Source organism: Pan paniscus, chromosome 16, assembly GCF_029289425.2.
Source record: "Pan paniscus chromosome 16, NHGRI_mPanPan1-v2.0_pri, whole genome shotgun sequence".
Taxonomy (NCBI): domain Eukaryota; kingdom Metazoa; phylum Chordata; class Mammalia; order Primates; family Hominidae; genus Pan; species Pan paniscus.
Genome location: NC_073265.2, coordinates 33155491 through 33172927, shown reverse-complemented (window position 1 = coordinate 33172927; position 17437 = coordinate 33155491). Strand labels below are relative to the sequence as shown.

General features: G+C 46.2%; 1 protein-coding gene across 10 annotated transcripts in view; it reads left to right on the top strand.

Moving 5' to 3' along the window:
* FRMD5 (FERM domain containing 5) overlaps nucleotides 1–17437 on the top strand; it is a 417439-nt gene that overhangs the window by 367009 nt on the left and 32993 nt on the right. For 9 of the 10 annotated variants that reach the window (XM_063596611.1, XM_003814960.6, XM_008967837.5 and 6 more), the window contains 4 exons: nucleotides 1564–1606; nucleotides 1836–1914; nucleotides 11387–11484; nucleotides 15415–15538. In XM_063596611.1, the coding sequence (XP_063452681.1) occupies nucleotides 1853–1914; nucleotides 11387–11484; nucleotides 15415–15538 (284 nt within the window). In that variant the 5' untranslated portion in view covers nucleotides 1564–1606; nucleotides 1836–1852. Of the gene's footprint in view, nucleotides 1–1563; nucleotides 1607–1835; nucleotides 1915–11386; nucleotides 11485–15414; nucleotides 15539–17437 lie in introns of those variants that run through there. The other variant, XM_063596612.1, reaches the window with a different exon arrangement.

Here is a 17437-nt window from a genome sequence, read left to right as displayed (position 1 = left end):
GCTGATAATGCATCTCACAGTCATTAATTTCTACCTTCCTTTGTTTATTTCTTTTAATCTATCAGTCTAATGTCTGGGGGTGTTGCTGTTCTGTGTACTGAATCCCTGGCACTGGCTATGTTCTCCTCACTGTCCACAATTCCAGTGTGCTCTGAACAGATAGGCCTCCTCCATCTTCACAGGCATACCCTGGAACCCCAGTTGTTTCTGAGCAATTTCATCTCTTGCCTTTGCCTCCCTGTGAAGCTGAGCCGCGGTGGGCCGTGTAATGTGAGAAGGGCCTCTTAACCACATTGAGTGGCTATAATGAGTTGCCAGCCTCGTGGGAACTCAGATCAGCAGAAGCAGGAGAGCAGAATGTCAGTCCAGATTATCCATGTGGAGCTGACAGAAGAACTGGCTCTTACTGGGTCCATTAACTGCATGACCCATGGCCCAGCCCAGAAGGTGATCACTGGGAATCAAGGGAGGCCAGGATGCTGACTGCAGCGCCCTGGCTGCTCTCCTGCCAGAGGGAGGACTCTGCCAAGACATTACACTAAATTGAAGTAGCCAGAAAAGAAGGAAGTATGGGCCCAGTCCCTTTGCCATTCAGCAGCTACCTATTGAACACTGTGCTAGGCACTGGTGATACAGTGGTAAACAAGACTGACAGTTCTGGGCCTTCATGGAGCTTGCATCTGGCAATGTTAAGCTACCTCTGGATAATCAAACCCCAATTAATAGCAGTCCTACCTAATCTTGATTAGCAAAAAGCAACAAACATCAATAATAAAATTTATAAAGGACCCATGTAGAATTAAGGAACACATATAGAATGGTTTCATTGCTTCCCCCAAACGTTAAGTACCATGGGAAAATGTATTCTGCCTCTATGTCCTGCCTCCTTGAAAAATCCAAGGGGAAGAAGGTACTATCCTACACATTGGTTGTGGTTAGTTATCATTTGAGATTTAGATTTTAAAACATCGCTGGATGCCAAGGAATCCTGAGTATGTGTTTTCTAACACAAGGGTTGGCAATTTATGTTACTCAAAGAAAGATGGAATATATACCAGCCATCCCTGACTTAGGAAATTTCCACTTCTCACTACTTTCTAGAGTTGCTACCAAAATCTTCTATCCCCACTCCCCTGCCAAAAAAAGAAGAAAAAAAAAGCTGGTGCATAACAGAAACACACACCACCCATTAAAGTCAGTATTTCCCGACTCAACCCAGGTGGGGCTCTGTCCCCGCCACACATACATGCAGTCGCTTGTGCCTTAATCGCATGCCAAAAACATGGCTCAGAACTTTGGCACCCTGCTTTAGAAGACAGCATTTCCAGGGAAGCCCAGAAATGGCATCTGAAGCTGGAACTATTCCCCCCTTCACAGCTGGCTCCATGGGAGCTCATTTCAGAAAATCATATCACTCTTTACTCACCAAACTTATCTTTCATAAGCTTTTGGGCTGCTTTCACCCTAGGCTACAATCTGTCTAGTTTTTTAAGTTGGAGAAAACAAGTTATATTTTACAGCCCTTCTCATTAGGGTTTTCATGTTCTGTGTTCTCTGTTTCAGCATTGGCTGGAATTTACAAAGTCTGTGGTGAAACAATTGAGATGTAAGTATTCTCCGTGAAAAGACTCAAGCCACACCCCTGGGGAGGGTGGGATGAAACCTCCCACTTATCTCAAGTTTTGATCTACATATATAATTTTCCACTGTTCTGAGTATAAGTTGGCCCTAAATATATGAGGGTTCTCTTCTGCTGCTTCATGCTAGTGGGCAGAAGAGCCCTGTCCTCTTCTGGGTGAGAGTCTTCCCTGATGAGCACCTCTTTTTCTCTGCAGCCCAGCCTCCATTCACCATGTGCTTCCGTGTGAAGTTTTATCCTGCAGACCCTGCTGCTCTGAAAGAAGAAATAACCAGGTGAGGTGAACATGCTTCCCGCAGCCATTAGGACCTGTTGGAGAGCATAGGAAAGGGGGATGGTGACCTCTTAGAGCCTCTCATTTGGAAGCGCCTAACTCTTAGAGGCAAGGAACTCTTCCTAAATATAATGACTTCTGTATTTCATTTCCACATGCTTTCTTCGCGTACCCCTCAGTGCAGTCGCAACAGAGTGGACTTCTTTCCTTCAAGAAGTGTGAATACTACCTCTTGAACTGGTCACTCTCAAAGGGCTCTGGAGTAACTAATCAGAAGCGTCTTTTCTTTTACCTATGATGTTGCCACTGTGGACATTTTTGGAGAGAGCTATGTTGCTGCTTATTTCGGGGGTTGCAAATAGATTCAAGTGGTCTAATGGATATACTTGGAAAATGCCAAAGGCATAACACTGAAAGATAAGCTGGGAGATACTGAAGATTTAAAATCAAAATGGATAAACTCTGTGGTGCTGTTGGATCAGGTTCGTGATAAACTATTGTGGGGATCATGTTCTGTGGCAGGCCGACAGCTGCGTGGAATGCATCCTGTCTCATCCAGCGCCACTTGAGGATGAAAAGAACCTCTGTGCCCACAGCCATCCTAAAAGAGGGTCAGTGAGTGAGAGCTTCAAAGCTTCCCCAGGATTTTGTGTATCTGAGCCAAATTTACTGTGAAAGTCTCACCTCAGAGATTCAAGAACTCTACAACATGGATCCCTAATTTTTATATTAGAAAGACCTAATTTTGACATAAGCAAAACCTTGATGTTACTTTGTAGAAGGCAGGACCATAGGTGAGGATGTGATGCCAGGGAATCCTAGAGCTGAGGAAGAAATAGCACTGTCAGCTCTAACCCCTTCCCTAAGACCGTGGAGACAGCAAAGGTGGGAATGAGGATATTGCCAGCCATATAGACGGGTTATCCTGTAAGGCTTTGAGATCCACTCCTAGATCCTTAACTGCTTGGGAAAATTCCAAAGACAGAAAAGGAGGAGGGAAGGAGGAGGAAAGAATATGGAATTCTTTTCTCTTTTGAGACGGAGTTTCGCTCTTGTTGCCCAGGCTGGAGTGCAGTGGCGCGATCTCAGCTCACTGCAACCTCCACCTTCTGGTTTCAAGCGATTCTCCTGCCTCAGCCTCCCAACTAACTGGGATTACGGGCGCCTGCCACCACGGCTGGCTAATTTTTGTATTTTTAGCAGAGACAGGGTTTCACCATGTTAACCAGGCTGGTCTCGAACTCCTGAGCTCGTGACCCGCCTGCCTCAGCCTCCCAAAGTGCTAGGATTACAGGCATGAGCCACCGTGCCCGGCCAGAATTATTTTCATTTCCTGATCTAAAGAGCATGCCAGGTGAAAGGAGCAAAAATTTCTCTAAGAGAGGAAATCAGGAAATGGGGAGAGGAGGGGGCCAAGAAGCAGGCATTAGTAGTACAAAGGCAACAAGGAAGTGGGACGGGGAGAAAAGTGGCTTCTTCGCATGGGCCCTTCACATGGGAGTTGAGGGAGATCCTCTTCAGGAAGGCTTGTTTCCTGCAGATGCATAGGGCAGCGTGTACCCACCTACTATGAAGCACTGAAGACAGTGAAGAGTGTAGCTAGAACCAAATCTCATGTCTCTTACTAGGCATAGAAGCCCCAGGCTCTGCTCATCTATGTGGAAGTGGAGGTGGCTCTTGCTTTGCTTCAGAAAACCAAATCCATCCAAATCAATAGACACCCTAAGGCTTTAGGTAGGTGAGTAAGGGTAGAACCACTATGTTTAAAATTTCAGGCCAGGTGTGGTGGCTCACGCCTGTAATCCCAGAACTTTGGGAGGCTGAGGCGGGTGGATCACCTGAAGTCAGGAGTTCAAGACCACTCTTGCCAACTTGGTGAAGCCCCATCTCTACTAAAAATACAAAAATTAGCCGGGCCATCACGCCTGTAATCCCAGCTACTCGGGAGGCTGAGGCAGGAGAATCACTTGAACCCGTGAGGTGGAGGTTGCAGTAAGCCAAGATTGCGGCATTGCACTCCAGCCTGAGTGACACAGTGAGACTCTGTCTCAAAAAAAATTTTTTTTCAAGAGTTTTGTTAAAATACCACTAGCCTGCCCCACTCATGATCTCCAGAGTGTTTGCCTTAGCTCTGAACTTCTGTCTGTCTCTGCTAAAAGAGGTACTGGTGCCAGGGCAGACCCCAAAGTTGGTACTCCTGTCTACATATCAGAGCAAACCTAACACGTCTTTGTTGTCCACCTCACTGGACCAACAGTGGGGATGAGAGGGAGCAGCCAGTGAGAGCACCACAGACACATGGCTTTCCAATTTGATTAAAGGACTGGAAATGTATGGTTATCTTGGCCCTTAGGAAGAGCTCTTAATAATACAATTTTCCGCCAGGCGTGGTGGCTCATGCCTGTAATCCCAGCACTTTGGGAGGGTGAGGTGGGTGGGATCATCTGAGGTCAGGAGTTTGAGACCAGCCTGACCAACATGGTGAAACCCCGTCTCTACTAAAAAGACAAAAAATTAGCCGGGTGCGGTGGTGCACACCTTTAATCCCTGCTTCTCGGGAGGCTGAGACAGGAGAATCACTTGAACCCAGGAGGCAGAGGTTGCAGTGAGCCAAGATCACGCCATTGCACTCCAGCCTGGGCAACAAGGGTGAAACTGTCTCAAAAAAAAAAAAAAAAAAATACAATTTTGTAAATCCAGTGTCACTATCTTATATGCATGGACAGACCTTCCTACCCAAGAAGCAGCATAGACCTGGGAGCTCAGATCTTACTTATGTCACTTGTTGGCTGTATACAGCCAAATAAGATACTTAACTTGGAAATAAGATACTTAACCTCTCTAACCTTAGATTACTCATTTATAAAATGGGGATAGTGATATCTACCTCATAGAATTGTCGGGAAGATTAACCACTATCCCGGCCTCTTACACTTCTTAATACACCCACAGTGAGCCTTGCACCGAGCAAAGTCTCAATATTTCGCTGCCAGATTCATTACACAGTCCGTAGGCCCCAGGGGCTCTGCATCATGCACAAGTACAGTTAGTACTGGCTTTTCTTCCTTGTTTATGTGAAAGGTACTTCTTTTCTAATAATCTCCACTCCTCCTCTGTCCCCTTTCCCCACCAGCTAGAATCCTAAAACTTAAGCAGCTAACTTCTGTTTCCTGAGAGAGAAAGCTATCCCAGGTAGTCATCCAAGTCCTGGTAAGCACAGCATTAGGACCATGGCCAGGCCTCTCACCAAGTCAGCAGACTTCAAGGACACTGGCAAGAGAATGAGCTCCTCTCGGTCTGCATGCATTTGTGCTAACCATCTTGGGCAATTTTCCCCTCTCTCTCAACCTCACCAGCGTTCTTTACCTAGTATGCAGTTTTCCAGCATTGTCAGGAGTGTGAACCACCGGTGCCTGGGCCTGCTTTGCAGTCTTTGTGCCTCCCCCTCCCTGGGGCATTCTGTGAGCCTGTGGAATTAGCTGCATTTTTCTCCTCATTCACATCCCTACTGATCTTAAGAGAGGAGATACCGGGCCCAGCCTCACTCAACATCCGTAATTCATCCCTGGCTTAGAGCCCTCCATCCCACCTTGCTGCCAAACTAATTTAGCTGTCAGTGTGTTTTTTCCAGGCAATATTGGTCCTAAATTTCACTGCTGTCTCAGCCATTCCCATAAAGCCAGGCTGAGAGAAGGGGGTGAAGTAGGGAGTACAAAACTTGCTTCAGTTTATCTCTTGGCTTCTTCCCAGATGATAAATTTAGTTGCCAAATCCTGATTAATTTCTTTTGTCATTTTTAAAGTAATAAACAGATTTTCTTGTCTAGGCTAGAGACAAGGCAAAGAAAATGGGAAATTCAGGTACCAGATTTGGCTTTTAACAGGGATTGCAGGTGTATGAACTCTTTGGAAAGATCAAGTAGGAGAAGGAAACTGACTGCAAATGGGGCCCCACCGTCCAAGGAAGCAAAATGTCTGACACACAACAGGTGCTCCAAAAAATGTTAATAGAATGAATCAATACATACATGAATGAATGGAGTCATCAGGTCACTTATGCCTTCAATGAACATCACTTGAGCCTAGCTTAGGCTAAGATGGATTGGCAAACTTTTTCTGTAAAGGGCCAAATAGTAAGTATTTTTGGCTTGTCGGGCCATATGGTCTCTGTCGCAACTACTCAATTCTGTCATTGTAGTGTGAAAGCAGCCATAGACGATACATAAATGAATGAGCAAGGCTGTGTTCCAGTAAAATTTTATTCCATTGGAAACTATGGCAGTGGGCTGTAGTTTGCCAACCCCTGGGCTAAGAAATCAGAGAGCTGGCTTCAAATCCCAGGTTGTTCTTTAACTAGCTCTGTGACAAGGCAAGAACAGTATCTCTAAGCACTCAGTCTCTTCATCCATTAAACAAGGATTAAAATGGTAGTCACAGGCTGGGCGCAGTGGCTCACGCCTGTAATCCCAGCACTTTGGGAGGCTGAGGTGGGCGGATCACCTGAGATCAGGAGTTTGAGACCAGCCTGGCCAAAATGGTGAAACCCTGTCTCTACTAAAACTACAAAACATTGGCCAGGCGTGGTGGCACGTGCCTGTAATCCCTGCTACTCAGGAAGCTGAGGCAGGAGAATCACTTGAACCCGGGAGATGGAGGTTGTGGTGAGCCGAGATTGCACTACTGCATTCCAGCCTGGCAACAGAGCAAGACTCCGTCTCAAAAAAAAAAAAAAAAAATTGTAGTCACCTCATAGAGTTGCTGGGAGGACTGAATGAAACAGGGCACACAGCATGCACTCAGTAAATGTGAGTCTTTGTTGTTATTTTGTTTTGTTATTATTTTTCCATCTCCCCCACTGGAATGTAAGCTCCATTAACAGGACTCCAGGTTGTTCCCTACTGCATTCCCAGCACCTGTGACAGTGCCTGGCACATGTAGTAAGTGTCAGAACTGGATGGATGGATGATGGATGGATGATGGATAGATGGATAAGCTAGGCACAGGATGTGTAGGCTCTGTAGAAGAATATTAAAAGTAAATAAAACATAGTCTCTGACTTCAAGGAGCTTACAGTCTAGTATTGGGGAGGAAGACGTACTAAACATAATTATAGTCAGGAAAAAGGAAATAGTAAATAGAGGAAGCCAGTGGCAAAGAATCTATTTGAAGGGAAGGGAAGGCCAAAGGATCTTCTGGAAAAAACTCTCCAGGAGCCTCCAGTGCTTTCCAGAGTTCACAGCCTTAAACTCTGGAAATGCCTGTGGACTCATTTCTACCCTCTGATATCAGAAAGCGTTATGCCAAAGCCAATACCCTGGAGAGATGTTCGTGTTACACAAAAGCTCAGGTTTTCCCTGGCATCTTGCAGGGTCTTGCTAACTCTGTCCTGATTCACACTCCAATCAATTTAGGACAACACTAGCATTCAAACAAAAATGGAGGTGAGGTAAAGCCCCTCTGAGGCCAGAAAGAGATCAGCAGAGTTTAAAAAACAAAAAACCAGTTTCCTCAGAAGCAAGCGTGTTCTCCTAAATCCAGTCTAGAGCTCATTTCTCCTTTAGTCTCAGTGAGAATATCTCTCTGATAACAAAGGGTCCTCCTGACTTGGATTAGGACTAACCTGATAACTAAGTGAATTACCATGGGCCGAGTCAGAAGGCCTGGATTCTGATTGCTGTGTTACCTCAGATAAGTAACTCTCCATCTCTGGACTTCTATTTCCTTGGCTATGAAATGTTCTGAGGTTCAGAGATTCAGGAGGGCTGCACTAGGCAGCCCCAGCAGGCTGATCCCTTGCCTGACAACACACAGTGGCCCTGGAGATAGTGCCTCAGGCAACAAGATAGTCTTCCTTAGGCCCTTGTGTGGCAGGGGAGAACATGCCAGGGTCTCTTGTGAATAGGTCTAAGGATGCTATGAGTCATGTGGAATATATTTCCACCAACAACATTGAGTCACTGGTTATCTCCTTAAATGAACCAAACACAAAGCTCGATGGAAGCCACTGTGGCAGAAAGGGGAGGGGGAGCCCTGGTGCAGCTCGTTCTCTCTCTTGAAGCTGTCAGTTGATTCTTTCATGAGCTCATCTCCTCTTGCCCTCAACTATGGTTTGTTTCTTTAGGATACTGGTGTATCCTTTTCCCTCTTCCCATCTAATTTTATGACATTGCCTGAGAATGCCCTGTGGCCTTGCCTTTAACCTCCCTGCAGCTGTTTTATTACCAGAAATCAAAAGGAACCCTGCCCAGCAGTGGAAAGCCTTGTTTCTATTCCAGTTCACCTGAGGCCATTACCTGCCATCAATAATGATGCCTTGGAAAGACAGTGGTTCTCAGTGTGAGCAGGATCATGTTCCCTTGGGTGGGAGGAGAAGGGGAGCAAATCAGAAACTTTAAAGGGGCCTTTTCTTTTTTTTTTTTTTTTTTTTATGAGATGGAGTTTTGCTCTTGTCAGCCAGACAGGTGGCACGATCTTGGTGCACTGCCACCTCTGCCTCCTGGGTTCAAGCGATTCTCCTGCCTCAGCCTGTCCCAAGTAATTGGGATTACAGGCCGACACCACCATGCCTGGCTAATTTTTTTTTGTGTGTATTTTTAGTAGAGATGGGGTTTCACCATGTTGGCCATGGTGGTCTCGAACTCTTGACCTCAGGTGATCCACCCACCTCGACCTCCCAAAGTGCTGGGATTACAGGCGTGAGCCACCGCGCCCGGCCCAAAGGGGCCATTTCAAACCACAGGAGCACCCCCAACACATACAGATTCTGACGGGCTCCCCCTGGAAGATGTTCCCCTCTCTGCCACATTGAGAATCACTGCCCAGAGCCATGTTATCCCTTTGTAATATCTCCTTTAGTCCAATATGTACAGTCCCTGAATTTTGGACACAGACAAGCAGAGAAACATGGAAGATGTGATGCGTGAATCCAGGCCCAGGGAGTGATCAGTGAGTAAGGGGCAAAAGGTTTGCATCCACATCCTGCTGAAGCCTGTGGAAGGTGGGAGTTGGAACAGTGAGAGGCAGAGAAGTGCTCACTCACTCTCTCCCACACACCGTGTGGCATTTCGCTGTGGGAAGCAGAGTGAAGACGAGCTTGATTTGGTAGATCCATCTTAATTATTCACTCTACATGATGTCTTTTTTCCTTTCGTTTTTCTTGGCAAACATTTGGGCAGAGTAGGGTTGGTGGGAGTGAGGGGATGGGTTCTTATTAACTTCCAGGCTAAGACTCACCTTCCCTTTGGTCTGAGGAAGGCAGTCCATCCTGCTGTGGTTAGAAGATGGCTTTTGAATTTTCTTAGGACAGCTTCTTAAATTTTAATCTATACACAAATCACCTGGGGATCTTGTTAAAAGGTGTAGGTGGAAGTGTAGGATGGGCCTATATTCTTTATCTCCAATAAGCTCTCAAGTGATGCTGATACCCCTGATATGTGGGCTACACTTTGAGTAGCAAGCGCTGAGGAGAGAAGATGGCTTGGTTGCTCCCGCATTTCTGTTTGTTAACTGCTTGAATCTTCAAGCCCAAGCCTCTCAGAGTTACCTGCTAGGACCCCTTCCTACCACCTCCTAGAAGTTGCACTGTCAACAGCCCTCTTCCTCTTGAGCATTTTTACATGATCAAGTGGACAAGGAATCCTCTGTTTCATTCTTCAGCCCAAAAACAGAAACAATGGAAACCTCCAACTGTCCAGGGAGGGGTCAATTTCTTTTTGGTTCAGACTGTTCGAATTTAAAGGAATTTTACTACATTTTCATTACTCCCCTAGGGATGCTGGACCATAAAAGTTAAAATAACAAGCGTTTAATTGTCTCAGAGTGTCTATGGGTCAGGAATTCAAGAGCAGCTTAGCTGGGTGGTTCTGGCTCAGGGTCAATCACGAGGTTGCAGTCAGGAGGTTGGCTGGGGCTGCAGTGATCCACAGGCTTGACTGGAGGTGGGGACTTCATTTCCATGATGGGTCATTCAAATGGCTGTTGGCCGAAAGCCTCAGTTCCTTGCTGGCTGTTGGCAAAGGCCCCAGTTCCTCACCACATGGACCTTTCTATAGGACTGCTGAAGCAACCTCAAGAAGAATGAGTGATCCAAGGGCAAGAGAACAAGGAGGAAGCTGCAATGACTTTATGATCTCAGAAGTCAGACACTCACTCATGCTTTATTCTATTGATAGAAGTGAGTCACCAAGTCTAAGCCATACTCAAAGAAGGAATTAAGCTCTACCTCATGAAATTAGGATTATCAAAGAATCTGTGGAAATATTTTTAAATCACCAGAGATGCTCCCTGGCCAAGGAGCCACCATGGTAGGTGACCCACTCAAGGGACTGATGCTCCTTATAATCTTACAGGTCTTCTAAGAAGAGCAATAAAGACCACACTCCTTGTGAAGACATTTCAAAATGGAAAGTCATCAATTCCATTCCACTGTGACAGGGTCCATCCAACTAGTGAAACTGCAAAGCATTTATAGTGCAAGGAGGGCAGAATATCATAGTGATGAAGAGCCAAGTTTAGGGGTCTCACAGTGCTGAAGTTGAATCCTGGCTCTTTCACTTAGTTGTACGTCCATGAGAAAATCACTAAAGCCTCAGCTTCTCTATCTGGAATAATGGGGATAATAACAGTACCTATCTCAAAGTGTCATGTGAAAATTAAATAAGATATTGCATGTAAAGTGTGTAACACCTGGACTGGCAGATCGTAAGTGCTCAATACATGTCAGCTACTATTTGCTCTTGTTTTTGATATCCTGCTTCCACCTGAGGCAACAGCTTTCTGTATTTAAAGAGGTGCTGGCCCCAGGTTTCTGCTTCATTTGTGTGCTTCTTTCACCAGTGCCTCTTGTTGCAATTTTTTTTTTTTTTTTTTTTTTTTTTTTTTTGAGACAAGGTCTCTCCGATTGCCCAGGCTAGAGTGCAGTAGCACAATCTTGGCTCACTCTTCTTACACTTTATTCCATTTCAAAGGTCTGGTTGACCTCGGTAACTGCAGGCTGTTTCCGCATATGGACAGATTCTCTTGGTAAGTTGAGGCTGAACTCTTCCTGGGCTAGTTCCTTCACCCACCATTCTACTTAAGAAGGAACATCAGCTGGCATCCAAGGCGGAGAGAGGCCCAGTTTGCCAGTCTCTGATGGCATAGTTTTCTTTTTCGGCACCAGATCGACTAGGGCTGGCTCCTTCCAAAGCTCAGCACTGTGGGGTGATGCTTTTACCAGGAAACAGCCATTTCTGACTTGAGCTACAGGAGGAAACTGGCATATTTTTAACTGAACCTCAAGTCAATTCAGGGCAAAGTACCTGAAAGAGTTTCCAGGGAAATGGAGAATGTATTTGTTCTACATTATGTTTTAGGATTTTTTTTTAATGTAGTAAAAGTATCCTGACAAAGATTTTGATAGGCTTACAATACATATTTCTATCTTTAAAGCAATCAAAGAAATCCTTTATAGTTTATTCTCTGTTTTCTCTCCAGGTATTTAGTCTTCCTGCAGATCAAAAGGGATCTCTACCATGGCCGACTCCTCTGTAAAACATCGGATGCTGCCTTGTTAGCAGCTTACATCCTTCAAGGTAATGACTTTTGACAGGATAAGTTTGCTTTTCATGCCAAGTACTGATTACATTATTTTCAGTTACCACTGATGACTCCTTCTTGAATCTAAACATTATCTAGGCCAGGTGCTGTGGCTCACGCTTGTAGTCCTAGCACTTTGGGAGGCCGAGGTGGGCAGATCACCTGAGGTTAGGAGTTCAAGACCAGACTGGCCAACATGGTGAAACCCCGTCTCTACTAAAAATACGAAAGTTAGCTGGTGTGGTGGCACACACCTGTAGTCCCAGCTAGTCGGGAGGCCGAGGTGCAAGAATTGCTTGAACCCAGGAGGTGGCGGTTGCAGTGAGCCGAGATTGCACCACTGCACTCCAGCCTGGGCAACAGACCAAGACTCCATCTCCAAATAAATAAATACATAAACAAACAAACAAACAGTATCTAACTTGAAGCAGAGTTCAAGTTAGAGAGGTTTTTTTTGTTTGTTTTGTTTTGTTTTTTTTGAGATGGAGTCTTGCTTTGTGGCCTAGTCTGGAGTGCAGTGGTGCAATCTCGGCTCACTGCAACCTCTGCCCCCCAGGTTCAAGCTATTCTTCTGTCTCAGCCTCCTGAGTAGCTGGGACTGCAGGCGCCCACCACCATGCCCAGCTAATTTTTTTTTTGTATTTTTAGTAGAGATGGAGTTTCACCGTGTTGGCCAGGCTGGTCTCGAACCCCTGACCTCAGGTGATCCACCTGCCTCAGCCTCCCGAAGTGCTGGTATTACAGGTGTGAGCCACCACACCCAGCCAAGTTAGAGGATTTTGCTTGGATTTCCTAGAGCCAGAAAACACTGAACACTCAACCCTAAACTGCGCTTGAGATCTTACTACCAGCCCCTTAAAGTCATTCTGACTCTGTTTTAGGGATTTGCCCTGGGCCCCTGGTTGATAAAGTCCCTGAGACTCTGGAGTGTAATCAGACTTGATTTTTTTCCCCATCCTCTCAGGCAAATCTCCGAGATATGAAGCATCTTAAAATTCTAGTATCTATTTCAGAGACCTTTTAGTTCAGTGTGCTCAAAGTTGAAAGTGTTTCCAAGTAACAAGCACATTTCCTAACAGGCTAATAAGTAAGAGTTGAGGCTTACCCAGCTGAGGCCCAGATTGGCTTTTTTTGCAAAACAGTGGGAGAGATATGCACTCTTCACACACATCCCCTTCTCCTGAGATGCAGAGACACTTAAGTGCCGCTTCCTAGATTCCTCTTAGTCCCTAGGCCTGAAACTGCCATTACTACTGGATCATTTTGGACCACAGCACTAAAATCATGAAGTTTCCCCAAAAGAATTTGAACTCTTAGTTGGAAATCCTGGAAGCAACTTTGTGAAGAGAACCTGGAAACTGCTTGCCAATAAGAAACTAAAGTCCTTCTGGCAATAGAAATACCACGGCTGGCTGCCTGTGTTAAGAATGTAAAATTCAGCCCATTGCCACTTTGACTTCTGAGACTCCTGTTTTTAAAATCACCTACATGGGGAGTCCATGGGGAGATACCCAAAGATGCCCCTTTGAATTTTTTTTTTTTTTTTTTTTTTTGAGACAGGATCTGGCTCTGTCCCCTAGGCCAGAGTGCAGTGGTGTGATCTCAGCTCACTGCAACCTCCACCTCCTGGGTTCAAGTGATCCTCCCACCTCAGCCTCCCAAGTAGCTGGAACCACAAGTGTGCACCATCACACCCAACTAAATTTTTAATTTTTTTGTAGAGATGGGGTTTCACCACATTGCCCAGGCTGATCTTGAACTCCTGAGTGCCCCTTTTATTTTTAAAGAGAAAGCCTGGCCTGACCTAAGTCGAGTCTTAAACTCTAGTCTTTTCTACAGTTTTACCCAATCATTCATTTTCCTTCAAAAAAGTACTTGACATCCAACATTGATGTTTTCCATTTGGAACTTTCTAAATAAAATCAATATAAATGACTCTGGGCCAGTCACAGTGGCTCACAACTGTTATCCCAGCACTTTGGAAGGCCGAGGTGGAAGATCACTTGAGCCCAGGAGTTCGAGACCAGCCTGGGCAACAGAGTGAAACCCCATCTCTACAAAAAATTTAAAAATTAGGCCTGGCACGGTGGCTCACGCCTGTAACCCCAGAACTTTGGGAGGCCGAGACAGGCAGATCATGAGGTCAAGAGATCGAAGCCACCCTGGCCAACATGGTGAAACCCCGTCTCTCCTAAAAATACAAAAATTAGCTGGGCGTGGTGGCACGTGCCTGTAGTCCCAGCTACTTGGGAAGCTTCAACCTGGGAGGCGGAGTCTGCAGTGAGCTGAGATCGCGCTACTGCACTCCAGCCTGGTGACAGAGCCAGACTCTGTCTCAAAAAAAAAAAAAAGCTAGGCCTGGGGTGTGCACCTGTAGTCTCAGCTATAGGCTGAGGTGGGCGGATCACTTCAGTCCAGGAGGTCGAGGCTACAGTGAGCTATGATCATGCCACTGCACTCCAGCATGCATGACAGTGAGACCCTGTCTCAAAAGAAAAAAGACTGCAAGGCTCAAGGTCACCCCAGACTTCAGACTTGGGTCTCTTGCTAACAGTAGAAGTTCCCAAGTAATTTGGAAGATACAGTGAGTAGGTTTGTAGTGAAAAAGTACAAGTCCCAAGTACAATATTCAGCCATGGGAGGAGGGCACGTTTTCCTCTTAATATTTCTCCTCCCTCAAGACTTCACATCTGAAGTGGTTGTGGCTCTCACCTGGGAAGGAAAAAGGGCACCCACAGAGTAGCTGGCCCCTCCTCTTTCTTTTGTCATACCCACCATCCTCCCTGTGGAGAGCTTCACGTGGAAAAAGCTGGATTCTGACCTGGGTGTGGAAAGTACCGTGGGTCTTCTGCCCTCCTAAAGTTTACTGCCCTGAGATCTTACCAGGTTTAGAGATAAACTCTCTCTGAATAGCTGGAGGAGAAAGGCTCACACCTGGCAGGGACTTGAGAAATGAGCCTTAGAACTTGATGCTTCTCGGCCGGGCGCGGTGGCTCACGCCTGTAATCCCAGCACTTTGGGAGGCCAAGGCGGGCAGATCACGAGGTCAGGAGATCGAGACCATCCTGGCTAACATGGTGAAACCCCATCTCTACTAAAAATACAAAAAATTAGCCAGGCGTGGTGGTGGGCACCTGTAGTCCCAGCTACTCGGGAGGCTGAGGCAGGAGAATGGCGTGAACCCAGGAGGCGGAGCTTGCAGTGAGCCAAGATCGCACCACTGCACTCCAGCCTGGGCTACAGAGTGAGACTCCGTCTAAAAACAAACAAACAAACAAAAGAACTTGATGCTTCTGAACTCAACGATACTTTCTAGTTACAGCCAGGCTTCCCACTCTGTAGGCCTCTCGAAGGAACCTGGCACCTGGTCAGCCCTTAATTAATATTTATTCAAATTTATTAATTTGATTTGATTTGAACTGAGGGTTGAGTTCTGAATTTGGATCGCAGCTCATTCATCAATTTACTGTGTCCCTGCTAACATCCTCAAACTAGGATTTAGACTTATGATCTGGCTGAGACCCAAGAGGATCTCCCTTTCTGATCAAGCTCACCACTTCCTGTGCTGCCACAAAGACCATTGCTCCCAGACCATCTTCTCATGGCGGAATGGATGAGGACCATAGTGCAGGCCTCTGCTCTTTCACTGTAAATTTACTTGTGGTGACCTCAGAACACAAGGTCAGCTCTCTGTCTCTCTGCATAGACTTGAATGCCAACCCAATGTGTGCACCTGGAAAAACAAAGGTGGACATGCTCCTGAAGGGCCTGCCCTCTGCCCAGCCCACAGCCGTGCTCAGAATCCACTGTTTCTTATAAATCTGATGTGTATTTTGGCTTTTGCTCTGTGTGCTAATCTCTTGTTGCTTTGTCAATGATGATTTACCTGTCTCCACAATTGTTTTCTTCCACCTTCCTTTTGAAAGCGGAGATTGGGGATTATGACTCAGGGAAACACCCTGAAGGCTACAGCTCCAAGTTCCAGTTTTTCCCTAAACATTCAGAGAAGCTGGAAAGGAAAATTGCCGAGATTCACAAGACAGAACTGAGGTACGTGGCACTTAATCAGGCCCAGAACACTGTGGCTTCTCCACAGCCTGAGCACGCAGGCTCCACGCCATGTCTTCTGTTCTCGCAGACTGTTTACTGACACAGAGTGATGCTCCCCAGCCTTCTGACCGCGGATGTACCATTGTCAGTGATACACTGACAGCACAAGTCACAGCCACAAGCCCTGTAGGCTCCCTCTCCAAGAAAAGCGATTTAGCCTGAAGCTTAAAGACAAGGGAGAAGTTGTGTTATAGGGGAAACAGAGAGGGATTGGCCTTTGAAAGGCGTCTGCCTCACTATGATATTTAATGAAGATACAGAGGAAAGCATGAACTGGGGAAAAGGAAAAGATAAAGGAAATTGCATAAGATAAAAAAGATGAAAGAAAAAGGCCAGGCGCGGTGGCTTACGGCTGTAATCCCAGCACTTTGGGAGGTCGAGGCAGATGGATCACCTGAGGCCAGGAGTTCAAGACCAGCCTGGCCAACATGGTGAAAACCCATCTCTATTAAAAATACAAAAATTAGCCAGGCATGATGGCAGGTGCCTGTAATCCCAACTACTCCGGAGGCTGAGGCGGGAGAATCGCTTGAACCCAGGAGGCAGAGGTTGCAGTGAGCTGAGGTTGCGCCATTGCATTCTAGCCTGGGTGACAGAGCGAGACTCCATCTCAAAAAAAAAAAAAAAAAAAAGGAGAGGTTGAGTGAGGATGTGAAAAAGGGCAGGCTTCTGCTCTTAGTCTGTGACGGTGTGACAGGTGGCTTCTCAGTGGAGGATGGAGTGCGCAGGGCTGATTCATAAATGCTGAGGGTGCCTTGGGAGCACTCTGGTTCAGAAGTATGTCCTCAGCCCCGCCTAACTCAGGCCCCCCCCATACCCTACCTGGAGTCCCCGACTTTGCACAGAGAGAAGTGGAGGAGACGTGGCTTCAAGTTTGGAGCCTCATCTTTCTCAGCTTCTCTTACTTTGCCCAGAATATGCTGAATACCATAAAACAGCATTAATGCAGCCTTTCACCCACATGAAGTAGGATTTTCTACAAAGCCTGATTTTAAAAAGCAACAATAGGGTGTTTGGGCTCCATTTGGTTACGGCACAGATTCCCCAAACTGACAAACTATGAGGAAAAAAGGGATATAGAATGCAGTGTTGGCCAAGCGCAGTGGCTCACACCTGTAATCCCAGCACTTTGGGAGGCGGAGGAGGGCAGATCACCTGAGGTCAGAAGTTCGAGACCAGCCTGGGCAACATGGCGAAAACCCTGTCTCTACTAAAAATGAAAGTAAATAAATAAAAAAGCCAGATGTGGTGGCACACGCTTGTATCCCAGCTACTCAGGAGTCTGAGGCATGAGAATTACTTGAACCCGGGAGGTGGAGGTTGCAGTGAGCTGGAATTGCACCACTGCATGCCAGCCTGGGCCACAGAGCGAGACCCTGTCTCAAAAAATTAAAAATAAAAAAAAGTTATGTTGTCATTATAATACATTACAGCTTTAAAAAAATATTTTAAAAGGTTTGTGTATCTACTGTTCCGAGGAAAGACTATGCCTGGCAACAGGGAGCAGAGCTGGATATTTCTAATGCTAATACTAAGCTTCAACTTGTTCCTTCCCCAACCACAGGCCCCCCAGAAACCCTTCACTCAATGATTTTACCAACAAATATAACCCAAAGCCTCCTTAGCCTTTGTAAACAGACCCCTCTGCCCATGCTTTGTGGCAGGAGGGGTTCCTGACCCTCCCAGCGGAATGGCGACACCGAACAAATGGAATCTTAGATGCTTCCCGCCCCTCTCCCTGGGTGTGCCTTCCCAGGTGCAGGACCCCATGGCTCCTCAAGTCACTCTGTTAGGGAATAGCGACCCCTTGTGGTAAAAATCAGAATAAACACGGGCCTG